Source organism: Stigmatopora nigra, chromosome 9 (assembly GCF_051989575.1).
Source record: "Stigmatopora nigra isolate UIUO_SnigA chromosome 9, RoL_Snig_1.1, whole genome shotgun sequence".
Classification (NCBI taxonomy): Eukaryota; Metazoa; Chordata; class Actinopteri; order Syngnathiformes; family Syngnathidae; genus Stigmatopora; species Stigmatopora nigra.
In genome coordinates this window covers 10,092,535-10,113,140 of record NC_135516.1, presented here as the reverse complement: position 1 = coordinate 10,113,140, position 20,606 = coordinate 10,092,535, and the positions used below count along the sequence as shown (strand labels likewise).

The 20,606-nt window shown below is 39.6% G+C and overlaps 1 protein-coding gene across 1 annotated transcript in view; it reads left to right on the top strand.

Annotated features, from left to right (window-relative positions):
• Positions 1-20,538, top strand: part of LOC144201620 (leucine-rich repeat and immunoglobulin-like domain-containing nogo receptor-interacting protein 3) — a 34,193-nt gene extending 13,655 nt beyond the window's left edge. The window contains exons 3-5 of the mRNA XM_077724358.1: positions 12,933-13,536; positions 13,631-14,374; positions 15,080-20,538. Of these exons, the coding sequence (XP_077580484.1) occupies positions 12,982-13,536; positions 13,631-14,374; positions 15,080-15,649 (1,869 nt within the window). The 5' untranslated portion in view covers positions 12,933-12,981 and the 3' untranslated portion in view covers positions 15,650-20,538. The remainder of the gene's footprint in view (positions 1-12,932; positions 13,537-13,630; positions 14,375-15,079) is intronic.
• Positions 20,539-20,606: the final 68 nt, after the last annotated feature.

Below are 20,606 nucleotides of genomic sequence, written 5' to 3'. Positions count from 1 at the left end.
TTGTCTGTTATTGATTCCATACTACTCAAGTCTTGCACAAACTATGTCGAACCATTGGCCTCATTCAATTTCAGTATCCGTGGCAACCATTTTTTTGCACACAAGCTAAGTCAGATGCTCTAACTATGCCTTTATGTTGTGAAGGATTTAAAGGGGATATATGGCACAGTGGCTTATTTTGGAGTATAATTGCTTTTAAAAATAAATGTATCAAAATTCCCCCCAAAAGACTCGCACAGTGTAAAAGTGAATGCAAAGATCATCATTTTTCACAATAGAAGCCTGTTGAACTTTTTTACGCAACATTAACTTTAATAGCTCAGAAAAATATCAGTTTTGAGAATAGTTTTAAAAGTTTGTTTCGGTCCCTGACTGGTGATCCAATTGCAGATTGATAACTTCCCCAGTAGTTCCAGTGTGACGCTTTTGAGCGTTCCCATCTCGAACGGAGCACTCACCTCTTCTCCCTCACTATTATTCTTTTCTCCATTTCAACATTGATTCATGAATTTATTATGCGAATCAAAATAGAGCAATGACTCTCTGTCCTCTTTGCCCGCATGTCATTGGTCCATCATGAATAATTCAACCACTGTGTTTGAAAATTAGGATCAGGGAGAAAATGGAATTATTTTGGAGACACTCTATCCAGGCTATTTTCAATTTGCGATGCCTTTTTCTTGCTTCTCAAATCTTACTTTGGATTCTTCCAACCGTATCACTTGAAGAGAGAACACATTTTTTCACCGTCTCGTCCTTGGGAAGGAAAGAAGGAAGGAAGGAAGGACTGCATACTGACAAGATGGGAAGAGATGAAGCCAGTTCCTTCCTTTTGCTTGCTCTTCTCTATCTCTATATTTGGGATATGTAGGTTTTCATTCAAGCCTGATGTTCACGCATCTGCGCTCTCCGTGGCATTTCTCTTTAAAGACTTGCGCCTTTCCCACTGCAAGTCCCCAAGGTTGTTCTGTTGATTATGAATGCCGTTTTGCAGATCTCCACTGAATAGTTTTGAGCACACAATGGAGTAGACACATTTTCACATTTATACTATAAATATAACAATCTAACGCATTTGGAATATGTCATGTCTTTCCCGTGTGGTAGAAAAAGAACATGGCAGGTAAAAAATGCAAGTACTTGAAGACTAAATAACTTGAAATGAATGCATATGAAATTTTCTATTAGGGATGGATAATTGAATATTTGGTGGCTTTATGGAGTGGCTCTTATTGTGTTCAAATAGCTGTTTTTTCCTATCTTGGCATAATCACAGATCACATCCCAGTTTTGACAAAGTTTTGGACTGGTGTTTGAATTTTAAACTCTGGCTTTTGTTTTTCAATTTCCAATTGAACTTGTGAGTGACAAAGCCAGGCAGAGAAAAAGACAAGAAAATCCAACTATTTGGTGATTCAGTGCATCCTGCTTTCGGTCTGACAACGCCAAAGTATTGCTGATTCATTTGATGTCATTTTTGTGTCAAGATGTCAAAATGTGAGTACAATTCTGTTTCAATTTTACCAAGCTTTAAAGCAGAGGGCTTTCAGAGAGGGAAAATGGCAAGCTGAGCAAGTATTAGAACACGGAACAGATTCAGTCAAAAGTTTGAGGCAGTCAAATAAAGTTCATATGAGAATTTTTACTTTGTATCCCAAGTAGCAATGTAAACTGTATATCTTAATAGCACTGACATTTTTAGGTCCACTTTACTGGTATTCCTGTAAATTATTTAATTAGAAACCAAGAACAAACATAATAGATGATGCAAATAACAACAAAATAGTGAAAAACAGGCTAAAAATCCACCTGTCGACGTAACATTTTAACTTTTATCCAGATAGCTTAAACAAAATAATGTGTTTACCGAACTCTCGATCCCAGTTCAAATCACTACAAAACATGTCCTCCAGAAAATATGATTTGGTCCATATTCAAACATAGACACGGATTCCCAAAGAATCTGACCCAGTTATTGTGCATCAGGTCACTGGACGGTCACTCGCCGCCCATTTTTTCTTGCGTAACCTAAGCAGCACAGTATACACACACAAAGATACAGATGCACACTCAGATGATTATTCTCCACTTCCTGGAGCATCAATGGAACTTTTCAGCCGTGACCTCGCTAAGGGGCAAAGAGCAAGCGCCATAAACATTAGCAGGAACAAAAATGAGAGCAAGAGAAAGTCCTTGAATTTTTTTACTGGGTATATATATATATACCCTGGGGAGAACTTCCATCATTGCTCTTTGTCTTCAATAGTGGAGCATTGCTAACTGTTCCCGGAGCTGGAGGACCCTGCTGTTAAAATATTCTCCCAGGGATACTCGTCTGCCAACTTTTTAAGGCAAAGTCATTTTGATAAATCAGTGGCAAAGCAGTTCTCATATCTTGGTTCAAGTCCCGACACGACGACGTTCTTATAGCCAGCTCCAATTTTTTCAGAGCAGAGGCTGTACCAGAGGATAAATGTCACTGTCTGCTATCATTTCTCTAATCAGTGCTCCAGCTACATCGTCCTCTGACAATTTGCTATTACAGAGCAGTGCGGTGACCTCGTGGTTTGTAGGTTTGCCACAGTTTTAGACTTTAGGGTAGGAATTTTAACTGGCACATTCGTTTGCGTGTTCTCTTTTTTTGCTGACTTTAATTACCAATTCCGACACTGAAATGTAAGAAACAAATCAACAACCTTCTTGCTGTTCTAACGGCTTTAACATTTTTTGGTCCCTTCTCTCATTGGCGACCACTGATCATAATAGACATTCAATTCATTTGGCTAGCAGTTCAATTTCGCTGCCATCCCACCCTGTCATAACAGATTTGACGTCTTTTGCCAAGACATAATCATCCAATGCCAGCTATTCCAGTTCAAATGGATTATTAGATGCCTATCGCTGTCAATGGCCCCCGCCAAGCATAGCAGAGGCGGTCAAAGATTGGTAGCACAGCCCCAGGAAAATGGAAGTGGGCTCTAATGTCATTGGAGATAGCTTGAAGTTGTGGACATGGATTAGCTAATCGTTTCTGTCACCGTGCCGTTCCACTTTAGAGCCGTGATAACATCACCAGACAGCTGTCAGTCATAAATGGAACCCTAGCAATGCCAGGCTGACCGTTTATCACCCAAAGCTCTCGCCACGCTCTCTCTCACTCGCTCATCTTACATTTAATCACTCCATCTTAGCCGTTTTATCATGACCCCCCTTTCACATTCCCTCCATTTACCTCCTGGCTTCTGCAGCAACTGTGATTTTTATATTTCACTGACCTTTTCCTCCCCGGAGATCCTCACTGCTGCCTTCTCCTTCTCCTTCTCGTCAGTGATCAGTTTCTCTTCACAGTGCTACTGTGTTTACAAAGCATTCACACCCAAATACTACTCGCTTGAAATGTGAGAGTGTATGTATCCACATGTTTGTGAAGGGTTCTTACTTTGTCCTTTGGGATTTCTGCTGTGAAGAGAATCCGGGAAAATTCATTTCCTTCATATGCACCACGATAAATGTATTGCTACACACACATTTAGACAAGCTAGTAATATGTGGGGGGAAATGATGATTGACACTGATTGAGTTCATAAAGAAGTTTATTTGCAATGCAAGCGTCATCATGGAACAATTTACACAATTATACTTCTATTGTAACTGGACTATACAACGAGCATTTTGCAAAATATATACTTGCATGGAATGACAATGATTCAGTCTTAATCGAAAGAAAAGGATTGTCAGATTTTTGTAGTTTTTTTTCTTGAAAGTATCTGTATTTTATTCACAAAGAGATATTTGCAGACATCTGGATTTGCTTTGGGAAATAATGATGTGGTTACACAACAGTAGGCAAGTGTTATTTATACGTTGTATGAACTGATTAGTCGATTTAATGCAAAAATAATAAGCAGTAATTCACCCATTGTGAAAACTGCTAAGTTTGCTCTCATAGGCACTGTATGCTATCTGGGGATTAGGATAATATGCTGTGATTTTTGATATTGAACACCTTGAATTGAGGCCATTGAAGTCCTCAATTCAGAGAAGTTTACAGTTTTACTTTGATCATCTCAGTTGAAGGAATCAAAAGGAGATTTTTGTCCGTTGTGGGGCTGGATGATAGATGAGGTGTCTTGCAGCTCCAAAAAAGACTAACCCACCTCCTGCCTCATTATGCCTACAAAGGTTGAGACAGGTTGAGAATGGGGGGGCGCTTCCTGTCTGAACGCTAATGAGGGTCCTCAGCAAGAGGCCGCCCATTGAGAAGTGAAATCACGTTAAAATCACGACATCACAGATTGTGATTACCAACCCAAATGCAACTGGCCCATTTCGACCTTGCCCAAATGTGTACTTTCACGGTTCGCTTAGAGTCAGAACAAAAGATATTCATAAAATATTCTTGCTCACTAGATACGTAAAAGCAAAGCATCGCCTTGAGACGCCAAAGCGGATAAAAAGAATCGCGTTGAGCAAACATCTGCCTGTCGGCTGATGGAAAAGAGACAGAGAATGAGTCACTAATGATGGACGGAGGTCAGAGCTATTCTGCAGTTTGACAATTTAATGATGCAAATTAAGCCTGACCCTCATTCTGCTGCAATGGGAGGGACCTAGAAATCCTTGGCAACAGCCTCAAGCTTAAAGTCAAACTCCAACCGAGAACATTTGGTCTTACAATTTTTTGGGGGGAAAGACACAAGAAGAGAATTGGAATAAAGAAGGAATGCATAGTTGATTTGCATTGCTTGACTTGTATGTGCTGGAAATATAGAAATGGTCCCGTGACATGTTAAAAAAAACACATGGAAAAAGATGAGCTGGGGTGAAACGGAAAGGGGGGGTTGCAGTGTTGAGAGCTTTCACGCTCTTTGAAGAACAGCATGGTGCCAGATTCAGAAATGTATGACGACGACGTTCATCTAGCTTTGACCCAAATGCAAAGAAGAAGATCGACCGTCAAAAAATGAATTGGAACGAACCCTCCACCCTCCACTAACCCTTACACGTGCGTGAGATAAGCATACGTGGCAAGGATGTCATAGGCAGTAATTGCACTCCTTCACGGATAATCGTGACCTTCTTAGCCCGCCCGGCTGCTTATTGGCTCTCTGGTTCTCTGATTCTACTGGGGCGACCAATGGGAGCTGTCGCTAGCCGCTATGAATCTGGGAATGAAGAGAACCGATCACCAGAAAGGTAAAAGAAGATAAATAGAAGGATGATGGTGCATGGGGAAATGGAGGGTGACAAGGAGGGATGGGGAAAAGGGGCTGAATCCTTTTGTACTGAGGAGACAAAAGGCCTCAGCTCTATGTTATCGTCACTGTTGAGATTGCGCTTGCACAACCGCAGCAGTCCGTCCGTATGTGATAGTGTCTATGTTGCTTTATTGTCTTTTATATCTTTTTAGTTGGTATTTTTTGTCTTGTTTGGTCACTGTAAATCCGGGTCGATGTGTTGTCATCATAGTGTGTGCTGTGGTTGTTAGTAAAAGAAGAATCTAATGTATTTTTCAAAAACATGGATGTGTAATGCAATAAATGGCAGCCAATTAGTTCACATATATCATTAATATACCAAGATACGTGTTAAAGAAAATCGCAATTTAGCACAAATTTAGCATAACATGTTCAATTTAATTACTTAATTCCACATTCTAACAGTAAAGTGTACATTTAATATTTTGGTAAATGTTGCATTTTAATGATTTTTTAAAAATGCAATAACATTAGCATTATCATATTAAAAAAAATCAGATTTTGATATAATAAACCTTGCATTATATCATTTGGTAGATCACTAGATTTAAATGTTCTGCTATTGTTGGTTATGGAACATATGATTATTTTTCTCCCATAGTGAGGTAGATTTTCAGACATATGAAGTACATAATTAACGAGCCATCTCAATCCACACCAGTAATAAGGCCAATGATATCCCAAGGGTGATACTAATGCAATGCACGTCGTATTGCATGTCATTCAAAATGCTTGCTGTCGGCTCCAGTTAACTTTTTCAACAAAAAAAAATAAAAAATCCTTTGTCGATGGGTCACTTTTGATTAAATATTGAACATATAAATAAAACTGGTGCGTTTTTTCTGTTAGCTCTTTACAGTGTGGCTTAGAGTGTGATACTAATTGCTTTACTTCTCTTGCTCATGTGACTGCACAATCGATGACGACCAATCATTTCTCACAATGCTTCTGTAGTGTGAGTCCATTTCTGTGAGCACTATTTGGTGTCATGTAGCACCTTTAATGACTTGTAAAAATTGGATGTGGCATCCTCTTGGCATGCAGTCCAGCTTGTGATCTATGGAACAAGCATTTGATCATCCCTTCAAACACTAAGGTGAATACATCACATGGACAGTAGTACTACTCGCAAAATTAGAATATCCCAGTCTTGCCCGTGTCTAAACTCATCTGAGCCAACCTAAGATGATATTCTTAAAGGCTCAAGACTCTTTTATGGGTGTCTTGAGTTACTCACGTACCAAAACCGTAATCTCAATTTCATGAGTGGGTTCATAGTATTAATAAACTGAAAACCTTAATCTGAAGAGTTCCAACTAGGAACTGCTTATGTCAATATAGTGCAATGTCTTAATATAATTGATTGGTTTCATTTTGTTCAGTTAAATTGCCAATATAAAACGACCGTATTTTCACGAGTATAAGGCGCACTTAAAAGTCTTAAATTTTCTCCAAAATAGACAGTGCGCCTTATAATACAGTGCGCCTTGTATATGGAAAAAATGTCATTCATTGAGAGTGCGCCTTATAATGCGGTGCGCCTTATAGTCGTGAAAATACGGTACTTCTAGTTGATCTTCTCGTCAGAGATCGGAACTCATGCAATAGAAACCCGACTATTAAATTTTCATTTCGTTGACAAAGCTTTTAAGTCAGTTAAAGTCTATATTTATGGTGCTCGTTATCAAATTTCCGTCTCATTGTTTATCCTGCTTGACTTCTGTCTCTACCCATCTTGGCGGTCCATTGACAAAGCTCGTGCCACGTACACGTAACGGCATCAAAACAAACCTAAATTTAGTGATAATGTGTGGGTGACTTGAGAAAACTAATCTGCTCCCCTTTTTAGCCGGTGCTATGCCACTAATGTCTGCCAACTAAGCCAAAGAGACGACATAACCCGGAGATTTATGAACTGCGCACCCATCAACCATTGGGTCACGGGACGTGATTAGCATGGGAAAATGTGATGTCACATGGTAGAAATAGCGTATGTGGATTATGGTTGAGATTTAAAGTCTGAGCAGGTCAATGGAAAACCAAAGAACCTAACACCTGAGGGGGGCAGGGGGGCATGAGGTTCCATGCATGGTTTCCTTTCTAATGAGCTACGTTTAAAGCTGTTGACATTTTTATTTCTTTTGCAGACTTCAAGCACTAGCTAAAAAAAGAAATAATGAATTTACAGATGCTGTATAAATTCTGAGACGTCAGTAAGTTACTGTGATTTTCTTTTTGTATAACTTAATGGTGGTGATCATGTTTCCTAGTTGTCTTCCCAGTCAAAATGAATTCTTCTTTAAACTCATTAACTACTATTGACAGAAATGGACATCCAATTTCCAAAAGTTAATAGTTAAAAGAATGATTTTTTTAACATGGCATGATCAAGCCAAATTTTCAAAACCATGTGATCGGATCCTTAGTATTTACAGATATTATATGAACATGTCAGCAATTAGTTGTGAATATACCATTTTTTGGAGCCTAATACAAACACAATTCCATCTCCAGTCTATAAATACTATGCCATAGATGATCATTCATTCCAATTCAAATGGATTGAATGTCCATCTCTGTCAATAGTAGTTAATCAGTTCAAATCAAAAGCCTTTATTGTCATCAAACACAGCGACATAACAAAATTGATCCAAGTTGGCGGTGGGTAAACTATATTATTTCTCTCATGATGTTCAATTATATATAGGTATGTGCAGTAGTTTGTTTTCAATGACTTGAATGTTGCAAGTGCTGTATAGAAAAGCACATCTTGCTTGTCTTGGTGCTGCTTTATTGTGCTCCCACTCAGCACTGGCTTTGCTGGTTTGTTTACTGGCTTGTTTGTGAGGAGGCGGGCGTTTGTATCAGTTTAGGTGCGGCGCTCCCTGTGGAATGGAAGCGCCTGTTTGTCGAAACTAAGAATGCCAGCCAGGCTTTCTTTGCATCACTGCTTATTGTACAAAAAAAATGAAGTATTTTTTTTTTTTTTTTATAATGAATCGGTTCAGTGAGTTGATCTGACAAAGCCGGAATGGCTGAATTGTGAGTTAACAAACACTGCAGGTGTCAGGCCCGGCTATTGTTGAAAGTGTTGTTTGTTCTTTTGAAAAGTAGAGCAACCAATTTAAATATACATAACTGTGGTGCTGCTCTGGTAAGCCGGCAGTAACAACCTCATAACACACAATCGACTGACAAAAATGGCAATAATGCGCTTGCCCTGTCCGTCAACTTGTTTTGCTCTTTACAAGAAGACAACAATAGACCTTTGATTAGATAAATGAGCTGTGAAAGCAACGGGATAAACGCAAGTCAATAAATCATCTTAATCATATAGCAGGAGAGCATAAACAAGATATTTAGACCGCATGACTTTTTTTAGTCAATTGCAAAGTTGGTGTTTTTGCAGGGTGGATATTTTGAACAGCAAAATAATTGGAAAGGCAAGCAAGCAGTTCAAGACCCCTGCTCCAAAAACAGTTTGGTTTTAAAAGAAAACTTTAAAAATATGAATTTGTGGTGCGTACTGAGCTATCGAAGAAGGATGGCAAGGCAAACTTGAAGGTTGTGCATTATTTTATTATGTGTCATTATTACTTGGTTAAAGTTATTCTGTACTTTTGTTTAAAAAACGTCGCTACAGATACGGGAATTTGTTTCTTAAATTATTTTATTATATAAAGTATGTATTTCTACTATGCAGTTTATTATCAGGAAAAGCTAAATGCTTTAAAATGCGTTTGTTAAGCTTGGAACACATTATTACTTTTTCTATTAATTGTAATTGTGAATTTCAATTCAGATTTTGAACAAATCATTTTTTGAACAAATTGTGCTCAAGAACCGAGGTCGGCTTGTTCTGAGCTTTTCAATGACGCAAACTATTTAGCCGTAATTATCGTGACTGCAAAATTGAGGTATTAAATGACGTCAAAAAGCAAATAGAACCGTAAATAGCTTTTTTTTAATAGGAGATCTCTTAAATTAAAGCCCAATCTCATTTGGGCACTTTGATTAAATTGCGTTGGCGTTAGAACATAAAATCGGATTGCTCAGTTGTTGCCCAAATACTTTTGGTCCTATTTTACTATTTTCTTGTATTTGCATTCAAGACACATGCAGGTCCTGTTCTAACAAGCAGCTGTTGTTGTTACAAAATAGCCACATGTGGGCTATATAACATCAGGTATCCCTATTTTTTATTGATTGCCCACTGGCAGGGAACTTTAAAAAAGCCTCATTGCCTGTAAGGAGATGTTGTGCGAGACTACAGTCACGCACGGCTGCTGTTTTCTGATGCAACGTCACGCGTCCAAGCTGAGGCTTGATGCTAAAATCTTTACCGTTTTAATCATAAAAAAGGATGGTGCACTTATATGTGTCTTTTGGTCAGATGTACGCACTCAAGAATCCATTTGACACAGTAGTGTGGGTGAAAGAAAGTTTTCTTGTGTTTGTGTCAGGCTTTTCTGGGAGTTTCAGACCTTTTAATGTAGGATGTTGGTATTTCTTTTTTTTTTTTGGACTAGATTAGGGGTTTTGATGTTCATGTAAGACGTTAAGACCATGGGCTTTTTTTCTGAGACTTTTTGAGGGGTTTGGCAGTTTAGGAGTGTGGTTAAGTATAATCTTTTGGTTCATGTTAGGTTTGGATTGGAGTGATTGAATGTTAAAGTTTTGGGGTGAATTTTTGTTATTTTGGTTAATGGGTGTGAGGGTTGTATTTTTAGTGTGGGGCAGCTTTTTTTTGCTTAATTTGTGAAATTGGGATATTAAGAGAATATTCCAATTTGCAGTAGAATCATGTCGACTGGGAAATAAATGAAACGAGCTGCATCACAATGTGTTGCAGGCTGTTTTGATGCAGTTTACTATGCAGTTTATTATCAGGCCATAAACTAATAAACATGTTATGGTCCCGTTTCAAATGGGACCATAACATGTTTATGAGTTTATTTTATTTTTTCTCTCTCTCAAATTCTAACTCTGATCAATTTAAGGTCAAAGCTGGCCACATGTCAGTCAGCATTAGTTCACACGATGGATGTGTGACTCACAGTTCCTAGAGGAGGATCAAGTAGCAACAACACGATGAGCATCCATGTCACAATATAAAAAAAATACATATATATTGATTATTAAATAGTAAAACCTGTAAAGTCAAATTCCCTTAATTTATTGGGTCCCTATTTGGGAACAGATCGCTGGGAAGGTATGGCAGTGCTTTGAGTTACGAGTTAGTGACCTAATATTCGACTTGCATCACATATAGCGAGCACATAGTGTGCCGGTTCCAATGAAGATGTCGATACTGTAATGAAAAAGATCTTATGTGTAACCTTTGGAGAAAGCAGACCATGCAATGCCAGAGTATCTCTCCACTCTGCTGCCCAAATATAAAGCCTTCCAGTCAACATGGATGACCTATTTCTGCTCATACACACACACATACTACATGCAGCAGGCAGACAGCAGTCTTAAATTTTACTTGCAGCATTTTGAATAACTCTTCTGGCTGCTGACATTATTTTTGTCCCTCTGCACAGCCAGATTTAGAATTCAGCAAAATGACTGTCATCCAAAATCTGGTCATGTACTGTAGAAATGGGTTTGCTTTATTCCTATTAGTAATTCCATTTTTGGTGCTCACTGTATTTTTGTCCGGCCCTTAAGCACAATCACGTGGGGTTTTTTTTCTGGGATTTGCCTTCTGCACTTGTGTCTGGCTGATTAATTAGCTTGTAAAGGAGTGCGAGGACATCCTGATGTACAAATAATTTGCCAGTTTCGAAATAGAATTTTCCATTTTCGTTTTCTTTCTACTTTTTTTAATACTTGCTTTACCCCTTATATTAACAAAAATAGGCTTAGTATACTCACAATTTTACTGACAAGTAGCTCATTCCTGTTGTTGGCACTCTATTTCATCCTAAGCAGTCAAATCCTAAGCATCTTTTGCTGAAACATGATTTTTAGTCTGAAAAAAAATGCTTGTGTGCAATGCAATGAATGTGCTATTTTCTATTTTAGCAGGAAATATAAAGTCATTGCTTATATGTGCTTTCGCGGGCCAAGAAAAATCACTTGGCAAGATAAATCTGCGCCTGAGGTTTTACACCTGTGCTGTGTGAAACTGTCTTACAAACATTTTGCTGTTGTTTTGGTCATGCTGACTTTTTGCTGTCCTAAAGCTAAATTGTTGCTGCGAACTGAGTCAGTTTGAACAGTAGTTTGGAAACCTGCCTTTCGTTTTTGTCTCCCAGTAACAAAAACAACAAAAATGGTAAAACGGTGCTCCATTTGGGGGGCCCCAATCTCCAAGATATGTGTTTTGTTTATTTCCCTAGACTTTGTAAAATTGAAGAACATTAACATCCGCAGGCTTGTACAAACCCAGTGGGATGTTTGAGAGCTTTGCATTTCATTTCCATTTTATAAACCATTCACAGAAGCATGACTTTTCCTTTTGCCAATCATGCACATTTTTTAAACTGCATTTTGAATTATTGCAGGTAGACTGAAAATGTTGTTTTTTCATTATAATGTCTTTTCACTGTTATTGTTAATATTGAACAATAAGCCTGAATTCTAGTTATTTCTTTGCAATACAAATTAGAAAAACAATTTTGATGATTGTATGTTTTGCTTGATTGCCTTCTCTCCAAATTGATGTGTATTTTAATTTAAAAATAATAATGATAATATATAATCTCATTAATAATAATATTTTTTTTAAAACAGTGCTTCTAGCTGCAAAGTGTGCTTGAAATGATAAAATTATTTGACAAATCCACCAAAAATCAGGAAGTTTTAATATTTTTATAACGATAAATGATACTTGGTTGCAAAAGTATTGATACTCGGTTATTTATTTTATTCCTCCACTACTACTCATCACCAGAAATGTGTTGTATGAGTGTATACCACATGATTTTGATGGCTATCATCATTGATTTAGTGATAACAGTCCTTGAAATTCTGTATTTTTTTCTAACAACATCCTTCCTCAGTCGAGAGACAGCGTGTTTCTCAAAAAACAAGTGGCTAGTGGTGACTCTGTCCAAGTAGAAAAACATGCGTGGGTGTCTTGACAGGTTGCCCAACGGAATGTTCAAGCACAAATGATGCGATAAAATGATTTCCAATGTGTGGCCAGCAAAGAGCCCCTTCCTACACATTCATGCCTCATGGCACAACTAACCAAAAGCTTAATACGACTCGAGCCAGTGCACCAAGTCATTCTCCTTTCATTTTGGCGGTTTCCTCTTTGTTTATGCGCGGTGATGATAAATTCATTGTTTGTCAAGCTGAAACGGAGCGTCTCCTTGCAACAATGAGAGCAGAGGAGATGCATAAATTATGCAGCATGGCGGAGCCTTTTCACATGGGTTCTTCTTGTCCCAGTTTCCCATTAAAAACCAAATATGAATTAGTCAAACGACAAATTATCTTAAACAGACTCGCTTACCCAATGGGTGCTTGTCAGTAATGTTTTAAAGCCGTGTCATGATATGCTGCAAATCTCTCCGGTTTTCGATGCCATTTGACTTAAATCACAGCAAGCGTGGCTAATTTACCGCCGAGTGGATGTCATTTTTATGACTCTTTAAGATCATAGACGATAAGATTCATCCCTCTCATGTAGTTGACTCCTATTTTCTGTTTCTCCAACAGGTGCGAGTTGCCCTACCTGCAATAGGGGAGGAGTCTAAGAACCAGGGCCATGATTGGCTCACCTGGCCCTGGTGGGCGTGCCTCAGTGCCACGGCCCAAGGTGTGGCGGGCGGTCCTGGCTGCTTCTCTGGTCGCCGTCTTGACTTTGACTCTGCCGGGAAGTAGCCAGGCCTGTCCGCCGCGCTGCGAGTGCTCGGCTCAGCTGAGGTCGGTGTCGTGTCAGCGGCGGCGGCTGACCAACATCCCCGAGGGCATCCCCACCGAGACACAACTCCTGGATCTCAGCAGGAACCGACTCCGATGGGTGCAAGCCGGCGATTTGGCTCCGTACCCCCGACTGGAGGAGGTGGACCTCAGTGAAAACCTGATTGCCACACTGGAGCCCAATTCCTTTGCCAGTCTACCCAATCTTAAAGTGTTAAAATTGAGAAACAACCAGCTCAAGTTAGTGCCCATGGGGGCCTTTGCCAAACTTGGTAATCTGAGTAGCCTGGACTTGAGTGAGAACAAGATTGTGATTCTATTGGACTACACCTTCCAGGACCTCAGGAGTCTTAAACATTTGGAAGTGGGAGACAACGACCTGGTTTATATTTCCCACAAGGTAGTTTTTATTTGAATAATTGCATGAAACAAAGTGGATAAGTGGATATGTCAAAGTTCCAATAAACCGTTGACTTTATTTCCCAAATTTTCAGGCCTTCTCAGGGTTGCTGGGACTGGAAGATCTTACCATTGCTCGATGCAACTTGACATCCATCTCAGGTCAGACCTTGTCTTACCTGCGCAGCCTGGTCACCCTGCGTCTCCACCATCTCAGCATTGGAGCTCTTGAAGACCAGAACTTCAGAAAGCTCTTAAACCTGAGGGGTCTGGAGATCAATCACTGGCCATACCTAGAGTACATCTCTCCACTTAGTTTCCAGGGTCTCGATCTCCACTGGCTCTCCATCACCAACACCAACATGACCTTTGTCCCATCTGGTTCCTTCAAAAACTTGGTCCATTTAACCCAACTCAATCTTTCCTACAACCCTATCACGGCGTTGGAGCCTTGGGCCTTCAAAGACTTATTACGGTTAAAGGAGCTGGTGATGGTCAACACAGGGTTGATGACAGTAGAGCCCCACGCCCTGGGAGGTCTCCGACAGCTACGAGTCCTCAACTTCTCGTCCAATGACATTCAGACTTTGGAAGAGGGTTCCTTCCACTCTGTCAACAGTCTGGAGACGCTCAGAGTGGACGGCAACCCTCTGGTGTGCGACTGCCGTCTGTTGTGGATCCTGCAAAGGCGCAAGACCCTCAACTTTGACGGCAGGGTGCCAGTGTGTGCAGGACCGGTGGAGGTGCAAGGCGTTAGCCTGAGTAGCTTCACTGATTCTGCACTCTTTGATCATTTTACATGCCAGAAACCCAAAATACGCAACCGCAAGCTTCAGCAGGTAAGATACACTGGAGTTAACATATCTTTTTGCATTGGGCCCAAATGCTTAGATTTTAGGGTGAAAAAATGGTAATGTAGTCTATGGTCCGTTCAGTTTAATGCTATTACACCTAAATACTGTTTCTAAATATTTGAAAAGAAGCTGGACTTGAGTTATAGATGTTCGATTCCCACTAGTGTTCAAAATTTGAACAAATGAATCATTATAATGATATTTTTTGAAGTCCCAATTTTGCACCACTAGCGAGCTATTTTTTGCAACATAATTGGGTTATTCTTGTGCTGCTTTGGAGCTACCTCCAGGCACAATGTTGGTGATTTCTGCTCTTCATAAAAATCACAATAACATTAATAACTCTGAATAATTCAGCCTTTTAAAGTGATGAAACGTACAATCACCCCAACGTAAAAGGGGACAAAAACAGCATTTGACTGTAGTTACGGTTATTGCTCCTTTATTCTCTAGCCATAACTTTGTTTGTTTACATTTTGTTTTGTTTAGCTAATCATACCCAGCTTATTTCTATGGCATCTGATACCTTGTCTTTTTAAACCCCCCCTGCTTGGCAGCACTTTGGATACTTCTATATCTAATTTGACAACAGGATAACCCCCCTCCCCCCATGCAAAATAGTTTCAAAAAACACTTGGTTATTTTTTTAAATGAGCAGCATTTACTTGTCCATATGCTACTTTCCTCCAGGTGACTGCACGCGAGGGCCAGCCGGTGAATTTCCTCTGCCGTGCGGAAGGCGAACCAGCGCCCGCCATCATCTGGATATCCCCTCAGCGTCGACGGATCACCGCCAAGAGCGCGGGCCGCATCATCGTCCTCCCAAGCGGCACTTTGGAGATTCGTTACGCCCAGCTCACCGACAGCGGGACGTATATCTGCATCGCCAGTAACGCTGGAGGCAATGACACGTACTTCGCCACGTTGACGGTGCGTAGTCATCCAATGGATGGCGCCTCGGCCTTTTTCCTCAATCGCTCGCTGTATAGCGGCGAGTTCTTCAACGACACAAACCTGAATAGCACTCGGGTGTTCCTCAAATTTACCTTGGACTTGACCACCATCTTGGTCTCCACGGCGATGGGTTGCATTACTTTCCTAGGTGTGGTGCTCTTCTGTTTTCTGCTGCTGTTCGTGTGGAGTCGGGGACGAGGACAGCGCAAGAACAATTTCACAGTGGAGTATTCTTTCCGCAAATCGGAACCCGCCACCGGCAGCTCTTCGGGAGGGACCAGGAAGTTTAATATGAAAATGATATGAAACAACGCAGCCAGGGGTCCCTCGGGGGAGGCATGAGCACGTCTCAAAAACGTGTTTGACACACGTAAACACACACAGCCAATGAATCGCACCAAAAAAAATTGTTTATTTCTATAAACACTAAACTATGAAGCACATTTTGTAGATTGGGGCGTATATTGCCCTCCCTGGCTTGGGTCAATTTTGATAAAAGCGGGATTAAATGAGCATGTTTAAGAAGTCCAATCCATTTTGACTGGGAGGGCTGTCAGCTATTACATGCTGCCAGATTTCTCCTGTCAAAAAATGAAATGGGCATCTTTTAATTCATTTCTTACATGACTAAAAGCATTTCTAATAAACCTTTTCCAACCACATAGATTTACATTGATGTATTGAGAAGCTATGGAGGGCAAAAAGATTTTAAAAAATGGAAATATGGTCTTGATTGGGATATTTTGCGACATTAACTGTGTGAGTTTAAGACGAGCGCACAGGCCACGTGTTGCCATGGTATTTTGGTGTCCATGCAGATTGATATAAAAGTCATTCCTGCTAGTTACAAAACACCATGGCAACCCATAAACCAATGTTAGAGCGCACACTGGTGCTGTCTGATCTTCCACAGGAGAGTTTACTCGCACGGGTGACCTGCAATTGACAGGCAAGCGGCGACCTTTTGTCCTCCAGCTCTCTTCTGCGGTGATGGACATCTAACCTTCCAAGCGCTGCCAGGGGGGAGCAGCTTGGATGGTTGGCACCTACTCAGAGACAGAGAGAGGACGGGCAGCCGTCTAACTCGCCAAAACAAACACCAAGTACAATACTACTACACAGATAGTCGACATTCTCTCAGGAAAAAGCCAAATTACAACCACAGTAGCAATCAGCTATGACATTCCAGTAATAGTCGTCTTGAAAATGAAAGTCATTCCCTGGAGAAGAGCCCGTGTACGTTTATGCTTGAAAAGACTTAGCCCCCAATAATGGCAGTTGCTTTTATGAAGTAGTTTAAAGCTCATGCAGAAAGCAGTCTTTAATTAGTATGACCATTACCAATCTACATGCTCGCAAAGACTTGTTCAGCCATTTAAATCGACTATACCTGGAAAAAGGTTTACACATTGCTATTTTCAATGCCTTTTTGTGATATAGAGAAATGGGTGGACATTTTGAGATCACAAAATGACATTCAATCGGGTTTGGAGAGTTTTTATATCAACTGGACAAAGCTGACTGACCTTTCTCTGTCTCAGTAATGGCCTGAGTGCAAATGTCTCTGCCTCCCCTAGCCCAGTGCAACCCCCCCTATTCACTCCGACCTCCCCCAAATACCCCCACTGGGTCCTCCTTTTGGGAGGGGTCCCTGGCTGGAGTCCGTGGAAACGAATGTAAATGAAGTCGTGTTAACCCTACCCACAACATCTGCATTGTGCAGTGGAGAGTTGTCGTACTGTGGTTTTTGATAGTAGCTTCCTGCAAAGCTGCTTTGTTGGGTTTTTTTGTTGTTGTTGTCGTTGTCCTCCAGGTTTTTATTTCATCGTCTCTCGTCATTTGTGACTCTGTTGCTGTGAACCCTTTCACGTCCCACTCTGGACTTGTTCTGTTCTTAACAGGTATTTAAGATAGTAGACATCAGTGGTCTTTTTACTTTTAATTTGAATGGCAATTTTCAAAAATGAAAAGCTTCATTCCATGTATTTTCCTACACTACCTGTACTTTGAGAAAAATAAGTCATAGAGCTATTAGTGTTGCGACCAAACACAATTGAAAAGAATTGAATAATTACAAAACTAGTCTTTAAAATGCTAATGCTATGGTAAACCTACTTTAACTTAAGCTACAACATTAGAACACTTAAACTCATCATTTAAGAACATATATTTTTGATATTTGGAACACAATATGAGTGGCAGCTGAGTAAATATTGCAAGCCCATCCAAGCTATATCTATAAAAAAAAAAAAAAAGTGCGACTTATAGTCCGGAAAATACGGTAGTCCCTGAAAACACATCCAGCTTCAACTAACAACACAATGTTTACATTTGTACTGTAAATGCAAATCTAGTGCCATGGCCCCGTGACCTATTTATTAAAAAAAAACATTGTAATTTTTGCAATATATTTCCCACCATGTTAAGAACAGAACATTTCCATCAGGATTGTTTCCTCTCCCTCAGTCAAACCACTTGTGTTTCCATTGGTCCGTATCCTCCCCAGTGGAGTTTTGGCTTAGTAGACATCAGGAATGTCCGTAGTGATCTGATGATGATGATGTTATTGTGTTTAGCTAAGGGTTTTAGTGTTACCTTCCTATTTGGTCCCCTCTTTTATGCCATCCTCTACCCTTTTGACATTTTGGTACCCTCCTTCTTGACACCCTTATTTTCTAGTTCACAGTATTAGACTGGAATGTGGTTGTGTGGTAGTAGACACGTGTTCCGTGTGTCAAGTGTCGTCGTGTTAGGAATGATGGCTTTTTTTGGGAGGCCATTAAAGCAGTCATGGGGCAGAATGGAAGGGGTGACCCAGGTATCCTTTAAAAAAAAAAAAATCCATTCCTGTAATCCATAAATATTGCTGGGGGTTTTTTCTAACTCTGCACTGGGACTTGTATAAACTTTGGTGATTGACAGCAATTTGCTTATCAAACATTTTGCTCAAGAAAAGTCATCTTAATTTAACTGTAACTATTTTTAATTGACTTTCCGAGCATTCCCTCCATAAACATTGAGTCGCTTTTTTAAAGACAAAGCCATTGCCTCAATCTATAGATGCAGTCATCTCCTCCAGAAAGGAGGCTTAGCAGTAAAAAAAAAAGAAGAAGAAGAAACCCTCCGCCCCCCTAATTTCTCTCTTCCGTTTCGCCCTTGCCCGGGGTTGCTTTATCTTTGTTGCGACGCTCCATTTACAGCAACAACAGCCATTGCTATTAGGATGTTTGCAGACTAAAATAAAACATCACCCCATACACGTACACAATATGTACAATCATCATCTCTAAATTAGGAGATTATACTCATTTTCATCATGCATTCTGTTGTCGTTTCTTAGGAATCTGCATTTAAAACTCCCAGTCTGGATGGGTAATGTAAGATTTGACGGTCACCTTTGAGACTTTTGGCTTTAAAACCTCTACCTTCTGTCATTCCAAGCATTGCATCTCCCACTCCACAGCTGCTATTATCATCGGATTAGTTTTGAGTTGCATTACCATAACTGAGGGGGGAACATTAATAGGATGACAGGGAAAGCCAGATTGGCTGATTTGGTGATTACTTGGCCGATTAGTCACAATTCCAAAACAGACCTCTCTTACAAATTGTGGAGGCCTGATGCAAATGATTGTAATAGACAGGATAGATAGATGCTATAGTACTGTTTTTCCGTTCTTGTTCCTCTTTCCTATGGCTTTGCAGTACTCTGCTAACACCAAGTGGTGTAGAAAAGATATAGCAAGAACATGGGATGCTGCCAAGCATCTTTTTTTATTTGGTTTCTAGGTAACAAATAATTCCAAGGAGACAAAATTGATTGCTGTAATCATCGACTAGTCTGTGCTGGAATGATTTTCTTACAAGCCTTGGATAAATCAAAAGCAATTATCACTCAAGCCCACCCGAGTCTACAAAGCCAGTAATGTCTCATTATTGCTGTAAAAAGAGACATTTTGTGGTTAAAGTCAAAGGAATCTTTCATTGTGTTTTATACACCATTATTAATTGGTGCAATTGAGGTGTTTACATGAAGAAAATGTTTATTATACCCATTTTTGTGATATTTAAACATGAGACTAAGATGTTTTTTTCAAATGGGGGGTGAAATTTTATTTTATCAGTCACCAAGACATTTTTGGGGGGAATAACTATAGCCAAAACAACATTATGTTTACTAAACACTCATTCTCACTCCAAATAATTTGGTTTATATTGATATAGTGATTTAGTGGAGAAAATATATGACTAATTTTCTTGATCTCATCTTGTTTAAATAGCAAAACAGGCATTTGCAGACTTTTTATAGCCGCTTTAAGTCTATCACAAAATTATTTATGTAGAAGGGAAGAGACTTTTCATCTTGTAAATGTTCTGGAAGGTGTTCAGCTAGAGTTAAGTCATTGGTATTCTAAGCAGAATGGCGGCACTGATCAATGTTGTGTGAGGACCAGATTACCAATGGCAGACTTTCATTGATCTAACTTGAACCTTGTCACTTGAACAATTCCTCTGAAGGAGTAAGAGCCGTAAAGAGACCTGCTTGGTACTCACTCCTTGGTTTACACATTACTTTGGAAAATGAATTAAGAACAAGCTGGACTTTCTTTTCACTCAACAGCCATCTGACACATTGGCCGATTTAATTTTTGTTTTTTTTACACAGTGCTATTATTGATGAAACTCTGGAATGTAGAATACACTTGTATATAATGTTTTTGTGTTTTTTTTTTTGCTCCAAAGAAACCTCTTATTATTATTTTTTATTATTTTTAGTTTTTTAAACAACATTCTGAGAACAGGGAGCCAACTAAATGCCAATCTGATGTCAAGACTAATATACACATTTTAAAAATAGCTGTTAATAAGAAGATGATGATTATCTATGTATAAACAAATATTTCAAATGAATTGTGCAACTTGTTGGTTAGGAAGAATGTACATAATAGATCTATCAGCCATATAGTGTCATCAAATCTGTACACTTTGTTGCCATGTCTGCCAGAGAAAAATGACTGTTGACTGTAAATATTATAGTTTTGGTCAAATAGAGTATAGTAATATTGAACTTGCTGTAAGTAGTGCTTCTTTTCTCCAGGGATGACGCATGTTTTTTGCTCAATCCCGTTGCAGCTCGATCTCAATGGGAAGGAAAACAATGTATAAATTGCCAATAAAAACAAAACAAGATGTTTTATTTCATCTGCTATTTTGTATACTGTCTGTATGCCTTTCCCCCCCATAAAGGCATAATGTGACTGTC